A 21370-nucleotide genomic window follows, 5' to 3' on the forward strand; every position below is an offset into this window, starting at 1 on the left:
AAAGTATAACATTTGAAATGTTAATAATAAATATCCAATAAAAAACCAGTTGTTTGTGCTGAAAAATGTACTACAAGGAAAAGCTGATATGCCATGATTTGGAAGACAAATGGAGTTACATTATTCTCTTGAATATGCCATTTATTTTATGAATGTTTTAAAACACTTCTTACAAAGGTATCATAATCCTAACTTTGGTTGTGTCCACTTGTCTGTTTACTCTGTTGATCCATCTCAGAAGTATACTTTACTTTCTTATTTCCTATTTCATTGAACACCCACTTTAGTCTCTATTCTCTACCAGAAATTGACCTTTGGTGTCTGTAACCTTCAACCACTTTACCCTACGACTCTTGGGACAGTCTTGGTGCTTACTTTTTGATTTGCTGACTCCAGGGTCTCTGATGTTTCCATACTGCAACCATTCTCTGGAGTAGACATTTACTTTTTGTTGTTGTAATCATTCTTGTTTTCATGTTCTCTGACTGGAGTATAGAATTATCCCTTTGACAGATAACGTATGTCCTGCAATCCTAGAGCTAAAGACATGATCAATGACTTTAGTTAAATGTAAAAGAAAAAAAAGAAAAATCTGAAAGCAAAGCTTGTGAGAGTAACCAAACAATGTTTTTTTTTTCTTGACTTAGGTACCTGATACTACTTGAGTGACCAGGAACCTAAAAGTAGACAGCCCAGAGGCTTAGGATAAAATCAAAATCTACTGTTCGAATGAAGAGTAGTGATTTCCTTTCATATTTCCATACTGCACTGGTTCTCTGGAGTAGACATTTACTTTTTGTTGCTGTAATCATTCTTGTTTTCATGACTATTCTATCTGCTATATTCTGCTACATTCATAGACCAATTCCTTATTTAAACATCACCAGGGAAGCTTCTTCCTGCAGCAATTTGTAACAAAAATATCAATGCACAGCCAGATGTTATGCACACACACACACACACACACACACACACACACACACACAAACACACACACACTCACACACACACACAAACACACACACAAACACACACTCATAGGACAAGAGAGAGAGAGACAGAGAGACAGAGAGACAGAGAGACAGAGACAGAGACAGAGACAGAGACAGACAGATAGCTCAAAATGGGATATTTGCTCATTCAAACCCCTTTTCTCAAACTTCAGGGAAGCCCACAGAAGAGGAGGTAGAAAGAGATTATGAGCTAGAGGGGATGGAAGACACCAGAAAAATAAGGGCCACTAAATCTAGTGAGCAAAACTTATATGAAGTCACAGAGCCTGCAGCAGCAAGCCCACGACCTGCATAGATCTGTGCCAAGTCATCTCATATATATTACAGAAATCAGTTTAACAATTTTATGGGAATCTTGAATGGGCAGTTGAGGGGGTCTCTGATTCTTGTGCATTATCTTGGAACTTTTTTTCTTCTGTTGATTTGCCATGTACAACTTCGATGTGGTGGGTTTTGTTTTATCTTATTATATCTTATTTTGTAATGTTTTATAGTTATCTCTCAGAAGCCTGTTGCTTTCTAAAAAGATATAGTGTATCTGGAGGGAATTGGAGGTATAGAGAAACTCAGAGAAGTAGCGAGGTGAGGAACTGTAATCAGGGTATATTGTATAAGAAAAGAATCAAGTTTCAATGATAGGTAAGAATAAAACTTAAAATAGATCTTCAAAGCTGGTTCTGGAGTGATAGCTCAGCATTTGAACACTTAATTTTGTAGATGATCTGAGTTTTCTTTGATGTCTATAACTCCAGTTTCAAGGGATCTGATACCCTACTCTGACCTGTGCAGTCATCAGCAAGCATGTCATGCACAAACATCCATTAGAGAAACACACACACACACACACACACACACACACACACACACACACATACAAATAAAATACAAAAACTAATTGCTAAAAATCTGAAAAGATATGGATATCTAGATTATTTGGTAGAGTACTTGCCTAGAATCCTGAAAGCTTTGGGATCAATGCCCAATAGCATATAGAACTGATGTAGTGGAAGACATATATAATTGCATACTTCGGCGATGAAGAGATAAAAATAGAAGAATCTGAGGTCAAGTTTAGAAGGAAAATCCTCAGCAATATTTGATTGCCTCTATTTCATTATCAATGAATAGTGTCTTGTAAAATTTCTCACATTCTTTTTACACATCAACTGATATTATTATTTTTTTAAGTCTTGTTTAAGTAGTTATACTGTTGAGGTTTCATGTATATGGCTTCCCTGTAGTATCTAAACATAGTATCACAGAAGGTATCCTGGTCCTTCAGCTCTTACATTCTTTCTGCACTCTCTTCCATGATGTACCTGTAGATATTCTTTAAGAAGCAGCTGACCTCCATTGGCCTGAGACTCTTAAGATTTACATTTCAAATGTTACAGTGTGTTCCCACAACTCATGACAGTGTTGTTTTACATGTATTAGGTGTTTGGGGTAGTGGGGATTTAGTTATTTGAGTGACATAAATTAAATGAAATAAATGATAAATACATAAATTAATTAATAATTAGACAAATAAATAGAAGACCCTTGTTCTATTGGAATTTACACAGGCATACAGAACACCAGGTAAGACCCTACCCACACACGTCCAGTGCTTCCTCAAAGCCTGCCTACCTTTCCTCAACAACACTACATGTCCTGGTCTACAACCTTGGGAGTAGGTCCATGGTCAACCAAAGTCCACACCAGAAACTAGAACCCCAGAAACTCCTACACTGGCATCTGCAACCCCAGAGGCCATACCAGTATTGAACTCCAGAAACCACACCACTTCCCACAACCCTAGAACCCCAGAATCACAGAGGAAATGCCAATACCCAAACTCTAGAGGTAAGCAGGCTACTAAAACCTATTGGAAACTCCCTACTGAACATGGTGATTAGCTGGTCACCAGAACTACAGGCCACTCAGGATAGAGGACAAGAAAGGAAACAGCAACAAAGTGAAAAACACCTATCCAACAAAGATAAACTCATAAATTGACATCTAAAACTATTATTATCCCAAGCTTAGATGGCCATAGGCAGGATAATAAAATCAACAGCAGGAAGGACAATTTGGCAGCACTAGAGTGAACTTACTGTACTGAATAGTCCAACACAGCTGAAGCACAAGAAAATGATCTTAAAAATATTTTTTCTTTTTTTTTCTATTGCATATTTTTATTTACATTTCAAATGTTATTCCCTTTCGTGGTTTTCTGTACATAAGCACCCTATCCCATCCCCCTCCCTCTTCTTCTATGAGGGTGTCCCCCCTCTCTAACCATCCCCCCTTCCCACCCTGACATTCCCCTACACTCGGGGGTTCAGCCTTGACAAGACCAAGAGCTTTTCTTCCCATTAGTGTCCAACAAGGCTATTCTCTGCTACATATGCAGCTGGATTCATGGGTCTGTCCATGTGTAGAATTTAGGTAGTGGTTTAGTCCCTGGGAGTTCTAGTTGGTTGGTATTGTTGTTCTTATGGGGTTGTGAGCCCCTTCTTCTCCTTCAATCCTTTCTCTAACTCCACCAATAGGGATCCTGTTTTCAGTTCAATGGTTTACTGGTATCATTCGACTCTGTATTTGTCATACTCTGGCTGAGCCTCTCAGGAGACAACTATATCAGGCTCCTGTTAACGTGATCTTAAAAACAATTATATGCAGGTGATAGAGGTACTTAAAAATGAAATGAACATATCTGAAAGGACTCCAGGAAAACACAAACACACAATAGAAGGAAATGAATAAATCTCTTAAAGAATACAAAGACAGCCAAGAAAAAATAAACAGGTGAATGAGATGAACAAAACTATTCAAGACCTAAAAATAGAAATAGAAGCAAAGAAAAAACAAACCAATGGAATCCTGGTAGGTAAACAGGAACTACAGATACAAGCTTTAACAACAGAGAACAAGTGATGGAAAAGGGGGGAGTGCTCTTCCATTAATGGTAGTGGTATGCACTTTTATAATAACTCTGGAAATTAATTTGGTGCTTTCTCAACAAATAGGGAATAGTTCTAACATAAAAACCTAACTGTCCTACTCCTGGTGATTTATCCAAAAGATTCTCAAAAATGTTCAACCATAGCACAAGGACATTTGTTCAACTATTTTTATAGCATCTTTTTTATTGGGGTGGGGGTCATAGCCAGAAACTGGAAACAAACCAAATGTTCCTGAAATGTAGAGTAGATAAAGAAAATGTAGTTCACTTACTCAAGGGAATATCACTCAGATATTGAAAACAGGCATATCATGAGTTTTGCAGGAAAACATGTGGAACTAGAAAATATCATTCTGTAAGGTGATCCAGAACCAAAAGGACACACATGGTATGTACTCAGTTATAAGTTGATATTAGCCAGTATCTATATACTGGAGGTGAATTGTGGGTGAGAAAAGGGTGGGTGAGGAGATGGGAGGAGCAATGGGGTGGGAGCATCAGGTAGAATGAGAGCAAGGGAGAGAGAAGGGAAATGGGTGGTATTTAAGGGGACACTTGGGAGGGGAAGAGGTCCAGGGAGTTTATGGTCATAACTCTAACTGAGACTCTAAGTGAGGGATATGGAGCCCAAAATGCCATGCACAGCTCTCAGTATAGGGATAAGAACAGTAACCCATTCACAAAACCTTCGATGCACATTTTGTCCTGAATGCAAGATGTTCAGGGACAAAGATATAAAGCAGAGACTGAGGGAATGGTCAACCAATAACTGTCCCAAATTGAGACACACTCCATGGGCAAGAACCAGCCACTGACAATATTAATGAACCTGTGTTATGCTTGCAGACAGGAGCCTAGCATAACTGCCCTCAAAGATGCTCCATTCAATAGCCAATAGAAACAGATGTAGAGACCTACAGCTAAACATTGGATAGATCTCAGGAAGCCTTGTGGAAGAGTTACAGGAAGAATTGAGGGACCAAAGAAGATAGTGACTCCACAGGAAAACAAACAGAATCAACTACCCTGGACTCTTGGTGACTTCTAAAGATGTAACCACCTATCAACAGTGAGCATCAGCTGCATCTATCTTCCCTCCAACTCTGCACATATGTAGCACATATGCAGCTTGGTAATCATGCAGATACCATAACAACTATATTGGTGCTCTCTCTGAGCCTGTTGCTTGCCTATTGATCCTGTTCCCTTAACTGGTCCACTTTGTTTGACTGTAGTGAGAGGATGTGCCTAGTCCTGGACTGACTGATGTGCAGTGATGTGGAGGAGGATACACAGTTAGGGACTCCCCTTACTCAGAGAATAATGGAGAGAGGATGATGAGAGGAGCTGCTAGAGGAGGAAAATGGGTAAGAAGGAGGGCTGATATTGGGATGTAAATAGATGAATAAATATATCAATTAAAATTATAGATAGACCTTGAAAATAAAGAAAATTGGGCCAACAAGTTGGCTAAAGTGAGTAAAAGTCCTTGTCACTAAGTTTGATGACCCATATTCACACACATAAACACATCCATATACTGACACATATACACAAACAACAAAAAGAGATAAACACAAATCTAAAATGAGAAAAATAAATATAACTGTAGTGTGTAGTTTTAAAAAAGCAAACCATGCTATGGCTGGCTAGGCACCAGCAATGGTGGTCTCACCCACCTCCATAGGGAACCCTATGTGGTAGTTTTGCTCTGGTTTCCTGTGGCCAGTTTGATAAGCCACTCACATTTCCCAGGCCCTCCATTCCCCATAGCTAGCCTATAGAAAGTCAGCTACCTGTTGCTCAGATCCCCTTAGCTCCATGAAACTCTAGAGACTTGTAAATTCCCAGTCATATTTATAAAAGTAAATATTCAACCACAAACTGCCCACATGAAAAACAAAAAGCTCAATTCATATAAGTACAAGTTGCACACCTAGATTGGACAAATGTACCCTATATTACTCTATCACTCATCTAGGGAATTCCTAATTACTTATGGCTCCTAGGGTCACATGGTTCTAGTTCATCATCTTCTAATTAAAACCCTCCCAATGAATAAAATCCCAGGGCAAGATGGTTTTAGTTCAGAATTTTATCAGTTCTTCAAAGAATACCTGAAAACAATATTCTTCAAACTATTACATAAAATATACACAGAAGGAACATTACCTAATTCATTCTATGAAGACACAATTACTCTGACACCTAAACCACAAAAGGACCCAACCAAAAAAGAGAACTTCAGAACAATCTTGCTTATGAATATTGATGCAAAAATATTCAAAAAAATTCTTGCAAACAGAATTCAAGAACACATAAAAACAATCCTTCACCACAATCAAGTAGACTTCATCCATGGGATGCAAGATTGGTTCAATATATGAAAATCCATTACCATAATCCGCTATATAACAAACACAAAGAAAAAAAATCACATGTTCATCAGCTTAGTTGCAGAAAAAGCATTTGACAAAATACAACACACCTTCATGAGAAAAGACTTAGAAAGATCAGGAATTCTAGGCCCATTCCTAAGCATAATCAAGCAATTTACTACAAATCAACAACCATTATCAAAGTAAATGAACAGATATTGGAAGCAATCCCACTAAACTCTGGACACAGGAACAAAGGAGCAGTCAGTAGCAGGAATCCTTGGTCCATGTCTGTGTCCTGAACTGAACTGAAATGAACTGAACTGGTCATATAGTTCCCTGAACCAGAATCCCATGTAGAAGAAGGCTGGACCCTCAGAAGTGTGGACACTCCTGAGAAATCAGAGGAGAATACTCTCTTCTCACATTCCCGACCTAAGTAGAAACTGCCTACTTTCAACCAAAAACCATCAAAAAAAGTAAGGAAGGACATTTCCTATTCATCAAGGGAAAAATCCACCAAGATGAACTGTCAATCCTAAATATCTATGCTCCAAATGTAAGGGTACCAACATTCAAAAAGAAACCTTACTAAAGCTCAAAGCATGCATTGCACCTCCCACAATAATAGTAGTTGATTTCAACACCCCACTCTCATCAATGTAAAGAACATTGAAACAGAAATTAAACAGAGACATAGAGAAACTAACAGAAGTTATGAACTAACTGGATATTTATATTTATATAACATTCCATCCTAAAACAAAAAGATATACCTTATTCTGAGCACCTCATGGTACCTTCTCCAAAAGTAACCATATATTTGGTCACAAAACAGGCCTCAACAGATAGAGGAAGAAAGAAATAAGCCCATGCAATCCATCAGATTACCTCGGATTAAGACTGGTCTTCAATAACAATAACATCAGAAATCCCATATATAAATGGAAGTTGAATAACACTCTACTCAATGATAACTTGGTCAAGGAAGAAATAAAGAAAGAAATTAAAGACTTCTTAGAATTTAATAAAAATTAAGGTACACCCCCTACTTATGGTATACAATGAATGCTGTGTTAAGAAGAAAACTCATAGCTCTGAGTGTCTGCAAAAAGAAACAGGAGCGAGCATATATCAGCAGCTTGATAGCATACCTAAAAGATCTAGAACAAGAAGAAGCAAACACACCCAAGAGGAGCAGGAAATAGAAGCAGTTATTAAAAGTCTCCCAACCAAAAGGAGCCCAAGGTCAGATGGATTTAGTGCAGAATTCTATCAGACCTTCATAGGAGACCTCATACAAATACTATCCAAACTATTCCATAACAGACAAAGCACTACCAATTTTCTTCTATGAAGTCACAATTACTCTTATACTGAAACTACACAAAGACCCAACAAAGAAAGAGAACTTCAGACCAATTTCCCTTATGAATATTGATGCAAAAATACTCAATAAAATTCTTACAAACTGAATCCAAGAACACATTAAAAAGATCATGCATCGTGATCAAGTAGCCTTCATCCCAGGAAAGCAGGAATGGTTCAATATATGGAAATCCATCAATGTAATCCACTATTTACACAAACTCAAAGATAAAATCCACATAATCATTTCATTAGATATTCAGAGAACATTTGACAAAATTCAACACCCTTCATGATAAAAGTCCTGGAAAGATCATGAATTCAAGGCCCATACCTAAACCTAGTAAAAACAATGAATACCAAATGAGTAGCCAATGTCAAACTAAATGGAGAGAAATTTGAAGCAATCCTACTAAAATCAGACACTAGAGAAGGCTGCCCACTCTCTCCCTACTTATTTAAAGTAGTACTTGAAGTTCTGGCTAGAGTAATCAGACAACAAAAGAAAGTAAAAGGGATATAAATTGGAAAGTAAGAAGTCAAAATATCACTATTTGCAAAAATATGTTAATATAATTAAATGACCACAAAATTCCACCAGAGAATTACTAAACCTGATAAACAACTTCAGCAAAGTGTCTGGATGTAAAATTAACTCAAACAAATCAGTGGCCTTGCTTTACTCAAAGGATAAACAGGCTGAGAAAGAAATTAGGGAAATGACATCCTTCACTATAGTTCCAAATAATATAAAGTAACTCAGTGTTACTTTAACTAAGCAAGTTAAAGATATGTATTATAAGAACTTTCTTCTCTCTGAAAAAGATCTCAGAAGATCAAATGACCTCCCATGCTCATGGATTGGTAGGATTAATATAGTAAGAATGGCCATTTGGCAAAAGCAATCTACAGATTCACAGCAATTCCAATCAAAATTCCAACTCAACTCTTCATAGAGTTAGGAAGAGCAATTTGCAACTTCATTTGGGAATAACAAAAAAAAAATAAAAATAAAAAACAGAATAGCGAAAACTATACTCAACAATAAAAGAACATCTGGGGGAATCACCATCCCTAACCTCAGACAGTATTGCAGAACAATAGTGATAAAAACTGTATGGTATTGGTACAGAGACAGGCAAGTAGATCAGGGGAATAGCAATGAAGATCCAGAAATGAACCCATTCACCTATGGTTACTTGACCTTTGACAAAGGAACTAAAACCATCCAATGGAAAAAAATAGCATTTTCAGCAAATGGTGCTCGTTCAACTCGAGTTCAGCACATACAAGAATGCAAATTGATCCATTCTTATCATCTCGTACAAAGCTTAAGTCCAAGTGGCTCATGGACCTCCATATCAAACCAGATATACTCAAACTAATAGAAGAAAAAGTGAGGAAGAGTCTCAAACACAATGGCACTGGGAAAAATTTCATGAACAAAACACCAATGGCTTATGCTCTAAGATCAAGAATCAACAAATGTGACTTGTTAAACTTGCAAAATTTCTGTAAGGCAAAGGACACTGTCATTTGGACAAAAGGGAAACCAACACAGTGGAAAAATATCTTTACAAATTTTATATCTGATAGAGGGCTAATATCCAAAATATGCAACGAACTCAAGAAGTTAGATTCCAGAGAGCCAAACAACCCTATTAAAAATGGGTTACAGAGATAAACAAAGATTTCTCATCTGAGGAATATGGAATGGCTGAGAAGCACCTAAAGAAATGTTCAATATCTTTAGTCATCAGGGAAATGTAAATGAAAACAACCCTGAAATTCCACCTCACACTAGTCAGAATGGCTAAGATAAAAATTCAGGCAACAGCAGATACTGGTGAGGATGTGGAGAAAGAGGAACACTCCTCCATTGTTGGTGGGATTGCAAACTGGTACAACCATTCTGGAAGTCAGTCTGGAGGTTCCTGAGAAAATTTGACATTGCACTACCTGAGGACCCAGCTATACCTCTCCTGGGCATAAACCCAAAAGATTCTCCAACATTCAACAAAGAAATATGTTCCACTTTGTTCCTAGCAGCCTTATTTATAATAGTCAGAGGCTGAAAAGAACCCAATTTTTACATAAGAGTTGAATGGGTACAGAAAATGTGGTACATTTACACAATGGAGTACTACTACTCAGTTATTAAATATAATGACTTAATAAAATTCAAAGTCAAATGTATGGGACTAGAAAATATCATCCTGAGTGGGGTAACCCAATCAATATGCAGTCACTGATAAGTGGATATTATCCTAAAAGCTCAGTTTACCAAAGATACAATCCACAGAGCGCATGAAGCTCAAGAAGATGGATGGACGAAGGGTGGATGCTTCAGTCCTTCTCAGAAGAAGGAACAAAAATATTCACAGGAGGAGATCTGGAGACAAAGCAGGGAGCAGAGACTGAAGGAAAGGCCACACAGAGACTGCCCCACCTTGGGATCCAGGTCATATACACACAGTCACCATACCCATATAATATTAATGATGCCAAAATGTATATTCTGACAGTGGCCTGACATAACTATTTCCTGAGAGGTTCTGCCAGAGCATTACAAATACAGAGGCCAATGCTCTCAGCCAACCATTGAACTGAGAACCTGCTCCCCATTCGAGGAGTTAGAGAAAGGATTGAAGGTGCTGAAGAGGTTTGCAACCCATAAGTGCAACAATACCAACCTAACTAGAGTGCCCAGGAGATAAAGCCCCATTCAAAGAGTACACATGGATGACCCATAGCTCCAGCTGCAAATGTATCAGAGGATGGCCTTTTTAGGCAACAACAGGAGCAGAAACCCTTGTTCCTGCCAAGACTTTACCCCCCAGTGTAAGGGAATGTCAGGGCAGGGAGGTGGGAAGAGTTGGGTGGATGGGTGGGGGAGCACCCTCATAGAAGTACTCAGAGGGGGGATGGGATGGGGGGTTATGGACTTGAAACTGTGAAAGTGGATAACATTTGAAATGTAAATTTAAAAAATTCAATAAAAAGTAAAAAGAATGAGGACACACCAGACAAGGGCATCAGATCCCCGTGTAGATGGTTACAAGCCACAATGTTGTTGCTGGGATTTCAACTCAGGACCTCTGGAAAAGGAGTTAGAGAAAGGACCCAAAAGACTGAAGGGGATTGCAACTCCATGGGAAGAACAAAAATGTCAACCAACCAGACCTCCAGAGCTCCCAGGGACTAAACCAAAGAGTACACATGTAGGGACGCCAGCCTCCAGCCTCATATGTAACAGGGGAGAGCATTGTCTGACATCAATAGGAGGAGAAGTCCTTCCTCTTGTGAAGGCTCATTTCCCCATTTTAGGGGAATGCCAGGGTGTTGAGGTGGGAGTGGGTGTTTGATAGTGGGAATATCTTCACAGAAGTAGGGGGAGGGAGGTGGAAGTATGGGAAAGTGGGAAAAGGGGAAAACATTTGAAATGTAAATACATAAAATATGCACTAAATAAATAAATATAAAAAAACTTTAAATTAGAATAATGAAAAAAATGAGGGCATCCCAAGTTTTGCAGAGAAATAGATGGATACCTGAGTGAGTAACTCAGACCCAAAAGGATGTGCACAGTATGTACTCACTAATAAGTAGACATTGGCCCAAAACAAACAAACAAAAAACAAGTACAGAGTATCCAAGATACAGTCCACAGAACTCAAAGAATTCAGCAAGGTGAAGGGCCTCCAATTTAGGAATCCTCAGTTCCCCTTTGGTGGGAGAGGAAAATAACCACAAGGGGGGAGGGACGGAGGAAAGTGGGAGAAAGGGAAAGAGGGAGTATAGAGGGGAACACAATCTGGTATTGGGTTAGAGAAAATGACTTAAACCTGATAATGAGCAGAAAGACTGGAAGAGTTGACCCTCTGGAGGGATGAGTTTGGGAGATTCTTCCAGAAAGTACCAGAGTCCTAGGAAGTGAGAGATGCTCAGGACCCAAAGTGGAGGACTAGATGAAATGACCTACAATGGGGGGAAGGAACTTGTTGAGCCCACTTCCAGCAGAAACGCAGGACATCAAGTGAGGGATGGGGTTGCTATCCCACAGTGAAAACTCTGACCTGAAATTGTTCCTGTCTGAAAGTACTGCAGGAAAAGAAATGGAGAAGAGCATAAGGAAAAGAAGGTTCAGTGACAGGTCCAAAGTGGGATCTAGCTCAAGGGGAAGCGCCAAGACCTGACACTATTACTGAGGCTATGGAGTTCTCACAAAAAGGGACCTCTCGTGACTGCTACCCTCCAAAAGACCCAACAAGTAGATAAAGGAGTCAGGTGCAGATATGTGCACCCAACCAATGAACAGAAGTTGCTGACCCTTGTGGTTGAATTAGAGAAAAGTTGGAGGAAGTTGAGGAGGAGAGCGACCCTGTAGGAGCACTAGCAATTTCAATAACCTAGATACCTGAGATCTCTCAGACACTGTATCACCAACCAGGTAGCATAAACCAGCTGATATGAAGCTCCCAACACATATACAGTAGAGGACTCCTGGGTCTGGGTTCAGTCAGAGAAGATGCACCTAACCATCAAGAGACTGTAAGCCCCGGGGAGTTTAGATATCTGGTGGGATGGGTGGGATGGGGACATCTTAATAGAGACAGGGGAGCAGGAAGGATTATGAGATGTGGAGCAGTTGGAGAGTGGACCAAGTTGGGAATAAAATCTGGAGTGTAAAAGTAAATAAATAAATAAATACAGTATAAAAAGGATAAAGTGATCATAACATAAAATCATATGTATGATAATATATGATATTTGATATTAAATAAAGCTAGTTACATCACAAAAAAACATAGAATGGAGCTGATAAGAGTAGTGAAGGTAGGTCTGGTGTGAGTAGGTTGGTGTTAACTTGTGTAGGCTAGCAGTGAAATTCCCATGGGACAAGTGGCAGTAGAGCTAGAAACTAAGACACATTTGATGAAAGAAGAGGTCTGGATTTGATTCTTAATAAAGTTTAAAAAATTAAAAAATAGGTGTAATCTAAAGCAACCATGTTTTCAGTTACATATTGTATATATCATTTATCTTGTGAAGACTTTAAATATAATATGCACCATCCAGGAAAGACATGATTACTAGTGCTTTGATGGCATAAATATCACGGGAATAAACAATTCCCTTACTGGATCTAAGTCTAACTCCACAAGATAAAATCATACCTAACATCACCACAAGGGCCAAAAACTATGCTAGACAGGTCATAAGCCATAGGAAAGAACCCACCACCATTATTCCCCTGAGTGGACATAGTGTCAGACCATGTTACCCTGACTTATTATCATACCCATATATTAGTACATCTTCAAACCCTCATCATCACAACTTCTTCTTTATAGTAGATAGTGATTAATATTACTTGTCAATGTGCAGAGAATTAGAGACTGTGAAAGGTTCAGCAACATATGGGATATCTGTATCACACCTCTTTCTTTCCAAGCTCAAAGTCATTATGGAGAGAGGGTGGAAAGATTTTATGACCCAGAGTTTGTGGATGACTAGAAATAAAAAATGTGTTCAGGATACAACAGAATGAATAAAACTATGATCTCATGTTATATATCTTTGCATGTATAACCTCAAACCAGACAAAATACCAACACGGAGAGATGAGAAGAGCATGAAGTCCACAGGTAGGTGAGGATTTCTTTTAATTTGTTTTTGCAATTGATATCTTCTAGGAGTAGGAAAATCAGTTTGTTATGATGGTGTGGCTCCTGGTAGCACAACCATGCTTCAATGAAAGCCTAAATACCTAAGTATTTACAGAGAGCACAAGACATATTTGACAAAAAGAATAGTTGCCTGTGTAGGAGAGAAAGTCATAGTGAGAAGAGTTGAGAGAGGGGCTGAACATAGTCAAAATACATTGTATCATTTTCTCAGACCCATAAAACATTCAGAAGAGAAATTAAATAAAAAGCAGTATATATATGTATGTATGTATGTATATATATATATATATATATATATATATATATATATATATATATATGGAGAAAAGGGAATAGTCAAACCACAGATGACAGTCCAACTGCTCTTTGGGTAACTGGCATTATTACACTAAGGTTTACAAAACAATATGTTACTCTTAAAAAACATTTTCTTGGCAAGTTGTCTTCTTAGAGCACCCTTAATCTCATTACTCCTGAGGCTATAGATGAGGGGGTTCAACATGGGGATCACTACCATGTAGAACACAGAAACCACCTTGTTCTGGTCTGTGGAGTAGCTGGACTTGGGCATCACATAGATGAATGTAATGGTTCCATAGAACAGAGTGACTGCAGTGAGGTGGGAGGTGCAGGTGGAGAAGGCTTTCTGACGGCCCTCAATGGAGCGCATCTTCAGGATAGTGATGAGGATGTAGGTGTAAGAGATGGCTATGATGAACACTGTCAGCATAGTGATTGAGGCAGCAGAAAACGAAGTAACAACTACAGGGACACTGACATCAGAACAGGAAAGTTCTATTAAAGGAGCAAAATCACAGTAGAAATGATTGATTCTATTTGGTCCACAGAAGAACAAGGAAAAAAAAGAAGCTGTGGCAAAGGAAGCATTAAGAAAACCTCCTATATAAGATCCCACAATCAGCTGGATACAGACTTGTGTGGACATTTTGGTGGAATAAAGCAGTGGGTTGCAGATTGCTACAAAGCGATCATAAGCCATGGCAGCCAGAAGGAAGCATTCAAGACCTCCAAAAAAAGCAGCTGAGCCAAACTGTATAGAACATCCAAGGTAGGAGATGGTATTTTGCTTTATAAGGAAGTTGACAAGCATATTGGGTGTGACAGAAGATGAGTAGCCTAAGTCAGCAGAACCCAAGTGGCTGAGAAAAAAGTACATGGGGTGTTGGAGCTGGGAAGAGACTCTGATAAGAAGGATGGTGCTAAGGTTCCCAGACACAGTCACTAGGTAGATGCAGATGATAATGGTGAAGAGGATGACTCTAAGAACTGGGTCATCTGTTAAGCCCAATAAAATGAACTCTGTCACTGCAGTGTAGTTCTCACCCTCCAGGAAAGCCATGGGACGACGGTATAGCTGCTGCTAGATCAAGGCTGTGAAGGAGATATTACAAAATGTGTCTTATAAATAGGTCACTTAATTTCATTTAATGAAAAAATAATATAGCATTCAAGAATTGAATCAATTATAGATGTTTCACTAGAATTTTTATTATTTATATATTTATTTGCAATAAATAAATTTATAATTCAAAATTACTTAAGCAGAAATGCTATAATTGTTATAAAAATAATTTTATTCGTGTTTATTTATAGTAACATACCTAATTGTCATTAAAGATAAAGTTTAAGATTCTGAGACTTAGCCTGGTGAAATGGCTTAGCAGTAAAGATTCTTACCACAAAGCCTGACAGCTAATGGCTAGAGTTTGAGTCTAGGAACCACATGATGGGAAGAAAGAACAAACTCCTGAATTGTTATCCATATATATGCTCTATTTTCAGTTCCACTGTCTCACACAAATAAATAGATACATAATAAATATAAAATAATGTGAATCTTAAAAATAACAATGTACTTATAATTTAACAAAAGAATAGAATGCAAAAGCATAAAGTTATATACTGAAGGCTTAAGTATTTCCTAACTTTTATTTAATGCTTACTACATTGCCAGCACAAGAATAAAAGAAAAAAAAACTTGTATATTTTCCTATTTTTGTTTCCATGATGTAGCCTTGTGCTTTTCATTATTTCCATTTTACAGCAGAAAATTATTTTAAGTTAAGTAATACTCACACACACATGCATGTACGCACACAGGCACACACACCCACACACAGGAAGCAATCAATTTTTGAAGCTTCAGAGATTTCGCAGAAATAAAGACCACTTGCTATATTTACAGGGACATGGGTTTATCACAACAGTCTGTAGTTCCAGTTCTGGGGCCCTAATGCTCTCTTCTGGTTTTCACAGGCCCCAGGTATGTATGTGATTTAATATGTATTTGCAGGCAACACACACACACACACACACACACACACACACACACACAATAAAAACAATGAATCTTTAAAAAAGAGAAGTAGGTATGAACACTAGGTGTGTTAACTCAGATTATTACTTTTTGTAACCCCACTATAACAGAAGGGTGGCAGTGCAGTCCAGGGTCATACAAGTTAGGGCCAATTTTGGGGTGGCATTTCAGTTTTCTGAGTGGTGTTTTGTTGTTGCTAACACTGGTCACAAAGTCTATTGTTCCATATGTAAGATCATGATTTAATCAGCTTTTAATTTTCGAGTCAGAATTGAGAAGAAACAGAATAGAGATCACTGTAAAATTATAAATGGAACCTGCCCATTGTATGCTCATTAAATATTTTAAATACTTCTAAATAGATTATCGCTCTAAAATATTTTTTGAATTATTAATTTTATCAAGTAAAATATGAACACTTAGTACATTATTATTAATATTTATTAAGAAACTCAAAATTCTTCTCCAATATCACATTATTTTCTAACTGGAGTATGATGGAATGAATTCACATTATTTTCAACAGAGGACACTCTCATCCTCACATTCTGTACTTACATTCTCTTTTGTCTGCAGTGATGCCTGTGAAGCTGACATATTCAATCCATAAGGAAAGCAGGGTTTTATACATGATATTCTCTGACAGTGAACCACCAAAGCAATTCAATGCTAGTGAATTGCTAGCCTTTTGTTGAGTGTAACATGTGTATAATTTAAAGGTCATTTTAGTCTCTGGTATTATCATTAGATAGATAAATTAAAAAAAATCTCTGAAAATTTAGTTTTATTCCTGATCATTCTGGGTAATTTGCTAATGAAATACAAGATGATTCTTTGAAAGTTTGCTCCCCCACCTTTTTTTTTTTAATTGTATAATTGCATGATACCAGCTGACTTGCCTTTCCATCATGGGTTGTCAATATAGTACATTTCAAAGAAAAGATTTCTCTGTTTACCAAAAATGTCAAAATCATACCTTTTGAAATAAGAATTCATTTCAAATTAAGAAGTTCAAAGTTACTGCGTTTTTATAGTTGCACAGCTGTCTCCACTGTCATTGTTTGTCACTTAGGGAAATTCCCTTCTGAGGCTCTGCATTCCAGTGTGAATTCAAATTATCAGGGGTCATTAACTATTTTCCAGTGAATACTGAGCAGTGCATTTCAAACAAACACAATTAATTTTCAATGAGTCTGTCAATCTCAATCAATTTCTTATTTTCCTCTTCATGTGATTTTGGTGCGATTTCACTAGGTAATTTTGTATGTACATGGTAAAAAATTATCATAGGTAAGTATTTCTGCAAGTTTACATTTATTAAGGTTAGTTTGCTTTAGAAGATATTAAACTAATTATTAAAATGGAACAATTTTGCTTTTTCCTTTCATGTGCACCAGTTTTTCTTTCAGTATTTTAGTGGTTGATGTAATATACTCTATTAGGTAGTTTGTATAGTGAAGGAAAAGTTTCAAAGTTGAATAATTTCTTTTGGCACACACAATAAATGATATAATTTTTTTAGTAAATAGTTGATAGAAAGAGGTATGTGTGATTTCTATCAAAAATGAACATTTTATAATTCTTATCTCAAACACATGATATCTGTCCTTAGCTTACATGCTACCATGGTGAATAGAAAGTACAGTGATCTTCCACCTGAAGAGTCAACTCTGTTCTTTTTTCTATTATACCCTTGATATCACCCTGATAAGTAGTTGAACACTGGGCATCAGTCTATTTTCATTCAGTGTCTCCTGTTTCTGCTGACAAGGAAAGGTAGGCACAGGATTATCACTAGAACCTCCCTGGTCTGCTAGCCTGGGGTATGGCATAGTGAATGACAGAACTCAATTAAATGCAATGCAACTCCTGTGCTATAAGCTACTTTTGGTGATCAGAGATACTTAGTTTTGATTCTGCCTCCCCCATTATTTGATAACTTCATTTATATTTCCATATATATTTTAGGAATTTTATCCTGTGTTAGGCTTATACACTACCTCACAAATTTCCCAAAACACCACTCTCCTCACTTGATCCTTTCATTCAATTTTTTATTTGCCTCTATATCTATTTTATTTACCTTTCTAACAAGATCTATTTCTGTATCCAAAAAAATCAAGAGATCAATCATCTCACACACATAAACAACAACAACAACAACAACAACAACAACATCAACAACAACATCAACAACAACATCAACAACAACATCAACAACAACAACAACAACAACAACAACAACAACAACAACAGCAACAACAAACCCAGCAGGAACTAACACTCGTTAGTCATTATCTCTCAATCTCAGTGGATTTATTTTTCAATAAAAAGACACTGGCTAAAAGCCTGGATATGTGAACAGAATTCATTAATCTTTTACATACAAGAAACACCCTCTATCCTGTTAAATAGATTTTCAACCAAAACCTAGTAAAAAGAGATGGATAAAGACACTTCATACTTATTAAAGGAAAAATCAGTCAGGATAACATCTTAATTCTGCACATCTATGACCCAAATGCAAGGTTAACCAAATTGAAAAAAGAAACTTTACTAAAGTTCAAAACACACATTGTAACCCACACCATAATAGTAGGAGATTTCAATACCCCATCTCAACAACGGACAGGTCATCAAAACAGAAACTAAACAAAGACACAAGAAAACTGACAAATTTATGAGCCAATTGGTATAACAGATATCTACAGAATATTTAACTCCACGCCAAAAGAAAATGCCTTCTTCTCAGTACCTTACAGAGTCTTCTACAAATTGACTACATAGTTAGAAACAAAAGAAGTCTCAACAGATGTAAGAAGATTGAAATAACTCCTTGCATTTTATCGGATCAACATGGACTAAGGCTGGACTTCAACAAGGAAAAAAATAGCAAAAAAATCCCACAGAAAGAAAACTGAATAACATTCTGATAAGTTGGTCAGAGAAGAGCTAAAGAAGATATTGAAGACTTTCTAGAATTCACTGAAAAGTAAGGCACAGCATACCAAAATTTATGTACAGTGTTAAGAGGAAAATTTATAGCACTATATTTCTTTTCATAAAAAAAATTGGAAAGGTCCTACAATAGCAACTTAGCAGCACACCTGAAAACTCTAGAACAAGAGGAACAAAAGGGAAGAACAAAAGGAAGAACAAGAGGAACAGGTGACAGCAGATGGTAACCTCAGGACTGAAGTTAACCAATTAAAAACAAAGACAACAATACAGAGAATCAAGAAAACCAAGAGCAGGTTCTTTGAAAAAGATCAACAACACAGATAAACCGCTAGGCAAAATAACTGAAAGGCACACAGACAGTATCTAAATGAACAAAATCAGAAACTAAAAGCGAGACAAAATAGGAAATCCATCATGAGAATTTAGAGTTAAGTGTAACTGCTTACAGCAGATTATAACAACTAGAAAACACAGTAAGTGGGGGAATTTAGGATATTGTATTAAATAAGCAGTGAAGGTATATGTGAGGGATGGTTTTTAAGTTAAAGGACCATTTTTTTTAATAACAGAACATTTGACTAAGATCCTGGAAACTGATTTTCCTACTTGCTTCTAACACTGAGTAACTGAGCTTGTCATCTATTAAAGTATTTGAACCCTTTGCAGTCATTTCCAATTCCATTTGCAGAGCCAATAAACTTTGTGTAATGTAAGAGCATAGGTATTGTCTTCTGTGTTTGAAATTTAGAAATCAATCAACTCTAAAAAGTGTTCTGAATATTAAACAATGTCTTTACTAAATTGAAAAATAAAATAAAAGAGTATAATTTAAGTAGTTTTGTGGTGTATGGGCATATAATACTCATCTATTTATTTTACAATGATATTGTTTTAAAGTTTCATTGAGTAATTTACAATTTTAACTCCTGTTAAAGCAGTTGCAACAAGAAAGCCTGAAATGGTGTCAATAGTCGCATGTACATATTTTAATTTTCCAGATTCAAAAATACTACTTATATTAATTTGTCATAATTGATTAAGTATGAGTTCTCAGGGATTATCATCATTATGTGATTCAGGGAGAAATTGAGGATATTGGGGAAAGTCTTCACAATTTGATGTGTATGACCTCTAGAAATACCAAATTATTGTCTCAAGCTTTTGTTATTTTGATGATGTGAAGAATGAGGTTGTTCCTGTATAAGGCCTGTAATCTGCTGAGTATAAAAATCTGCTATGGCATTGCTCTAACTAAGGGGTCCAGACAATCCAATATGAGCTCTCAAATGTCCTATAAATTAAAGAGCAGTATGTTCTCTTAAACTGAATTACATTTGCAGAAATCATTGCAAACTTTGATAATTAGCAGCACGTAAATAAAAAAGCAAATTTTATGTAATTGCAATCCATGATCTATACATTGGCTATTGGTAAACAAATTAAAAGCTTGATTTTTCAACATTTCCAAAACAGTTGCTGTAGCACATAATCCTTTCTTTTTACTTTCATCATTTGTATTCTCTAGAATTTTGTCTAATTTTATACTTTCATGTCTGGGGTCCAAAGTTTCGCTGAATAAAGACCAAAGACTAAAATTATCTATAGGAATTGTTTCAGGACAGTGTGCTGTATAACAACTTTTTAATCCCTTTTCCTGTATTCTACCATGTCTATAAATTTACTGTGCCCTTTTCAGGAAACCAGTGTCAAATTTCTTCTATAGAAAGCAAAAATTAAATTTGTACCTCTAGAGTTAAGCATATCTCTAAACAAAAAGCATTCAACTATTATCTTGCCCCATTTCACAGGGTTTATGCACCTCTGCTCCACATTTTTTTAGCATATTTTCAACTCACACAGTATCCTTCTCTAAAACCCCTCAAACCCTATATTGGGCACAACATGATCAAATCTGCTCAGTCAGTCAATAGGGTCCCAAGGAAGGGAGTGAAGATGAAAGAACAAAGACCATTAGACAACACTATTGCATGACTTCAGCAACACTGAAGCAAGTTTATTTTTCTTCAAGCTGATTTTATAGTATACTAAATGCATGCAAAGATCTCATGGTCAGAGCATTGTTATAAATAAGCAATTCTATAACCACTGTTTCTAGGAACTTATGATCATCAAGATTCAAGAAACATATATCTTCTGCTGTATTTTTCTTGACCCAACATAAGCCATGTGATTATTCTTTGCAAGCTCCTTGGAACAGTGCCAAGAGCTCTCTACAATGAACTCAAAGAAGCCAATTGCCCTTCTTTACATGTATGATAAAAAGGCAGAGGAAGATATTAGGAAACAATAGCCTTCACAATAGCCACAAATAAAATATTGTGGTTTAACTTAACAAAGGAGAAGAAAGATCTGTATGACAAGAATTTCAAGCCCCTGAAGAAAGAATTAAAGAAGACCTTAGAAGATGTAAAGATCTCCCATTCTCATGGATTGGTGAGATTAACATAGAGAAAATATCCACTTTACAAAAATCAATCATCAGATTCAGTGCAATTCCCATCAAAATTCAAATACAGAAACTGAAAAAGCAATTCTCAACTTTATATGGAAAACCAAAAAACCCAGGGTAGCCAAAACACTACTGAATGTTAAAAGAGATTTTGAATGAATCATCATCTCTGACCTCCCAGCTCTCTGGACCTCTCTCATATCTA

The 21370-nt window shown here is 36.9% G+C and overlaps 1 protein-coding gene across 1 annotated transcript; it reads right to left on the reverse strand.

Moving 5' to 3' along the window:
• Window positions 1-13784: 13784 nt before the first annotated feature.
• Window positions 13785-14756, reverse strand: LOC134484821 (olfactory receptor 5P60-like). The gene has a single exon (XM_063280715.1). The coding sequence runs from the start codon at window positions 14754-14756 to the stop codon at window positions 13785-13787; it is 972 nt and encodes a 323-aa protein (XP_063136785.1).
• Window positions 14757-21370: the final 6614 nt, after the last annotated feature.

The sequence above is a fragment of the Rattus norvegicus genome, chromosome 1 (genome assembly GCF_036323735.1).
Source record: "Rattus norvegicus strain BN/NHsdMcwi chromosome 1, GRCr8, whole genome shotgun sequence".
Lineage (NCBI taxonomy): Eukaryota > Metazoa > Chordata > Mammalia > Rodentia > Muridae > Rattus > Rattus norvegicus.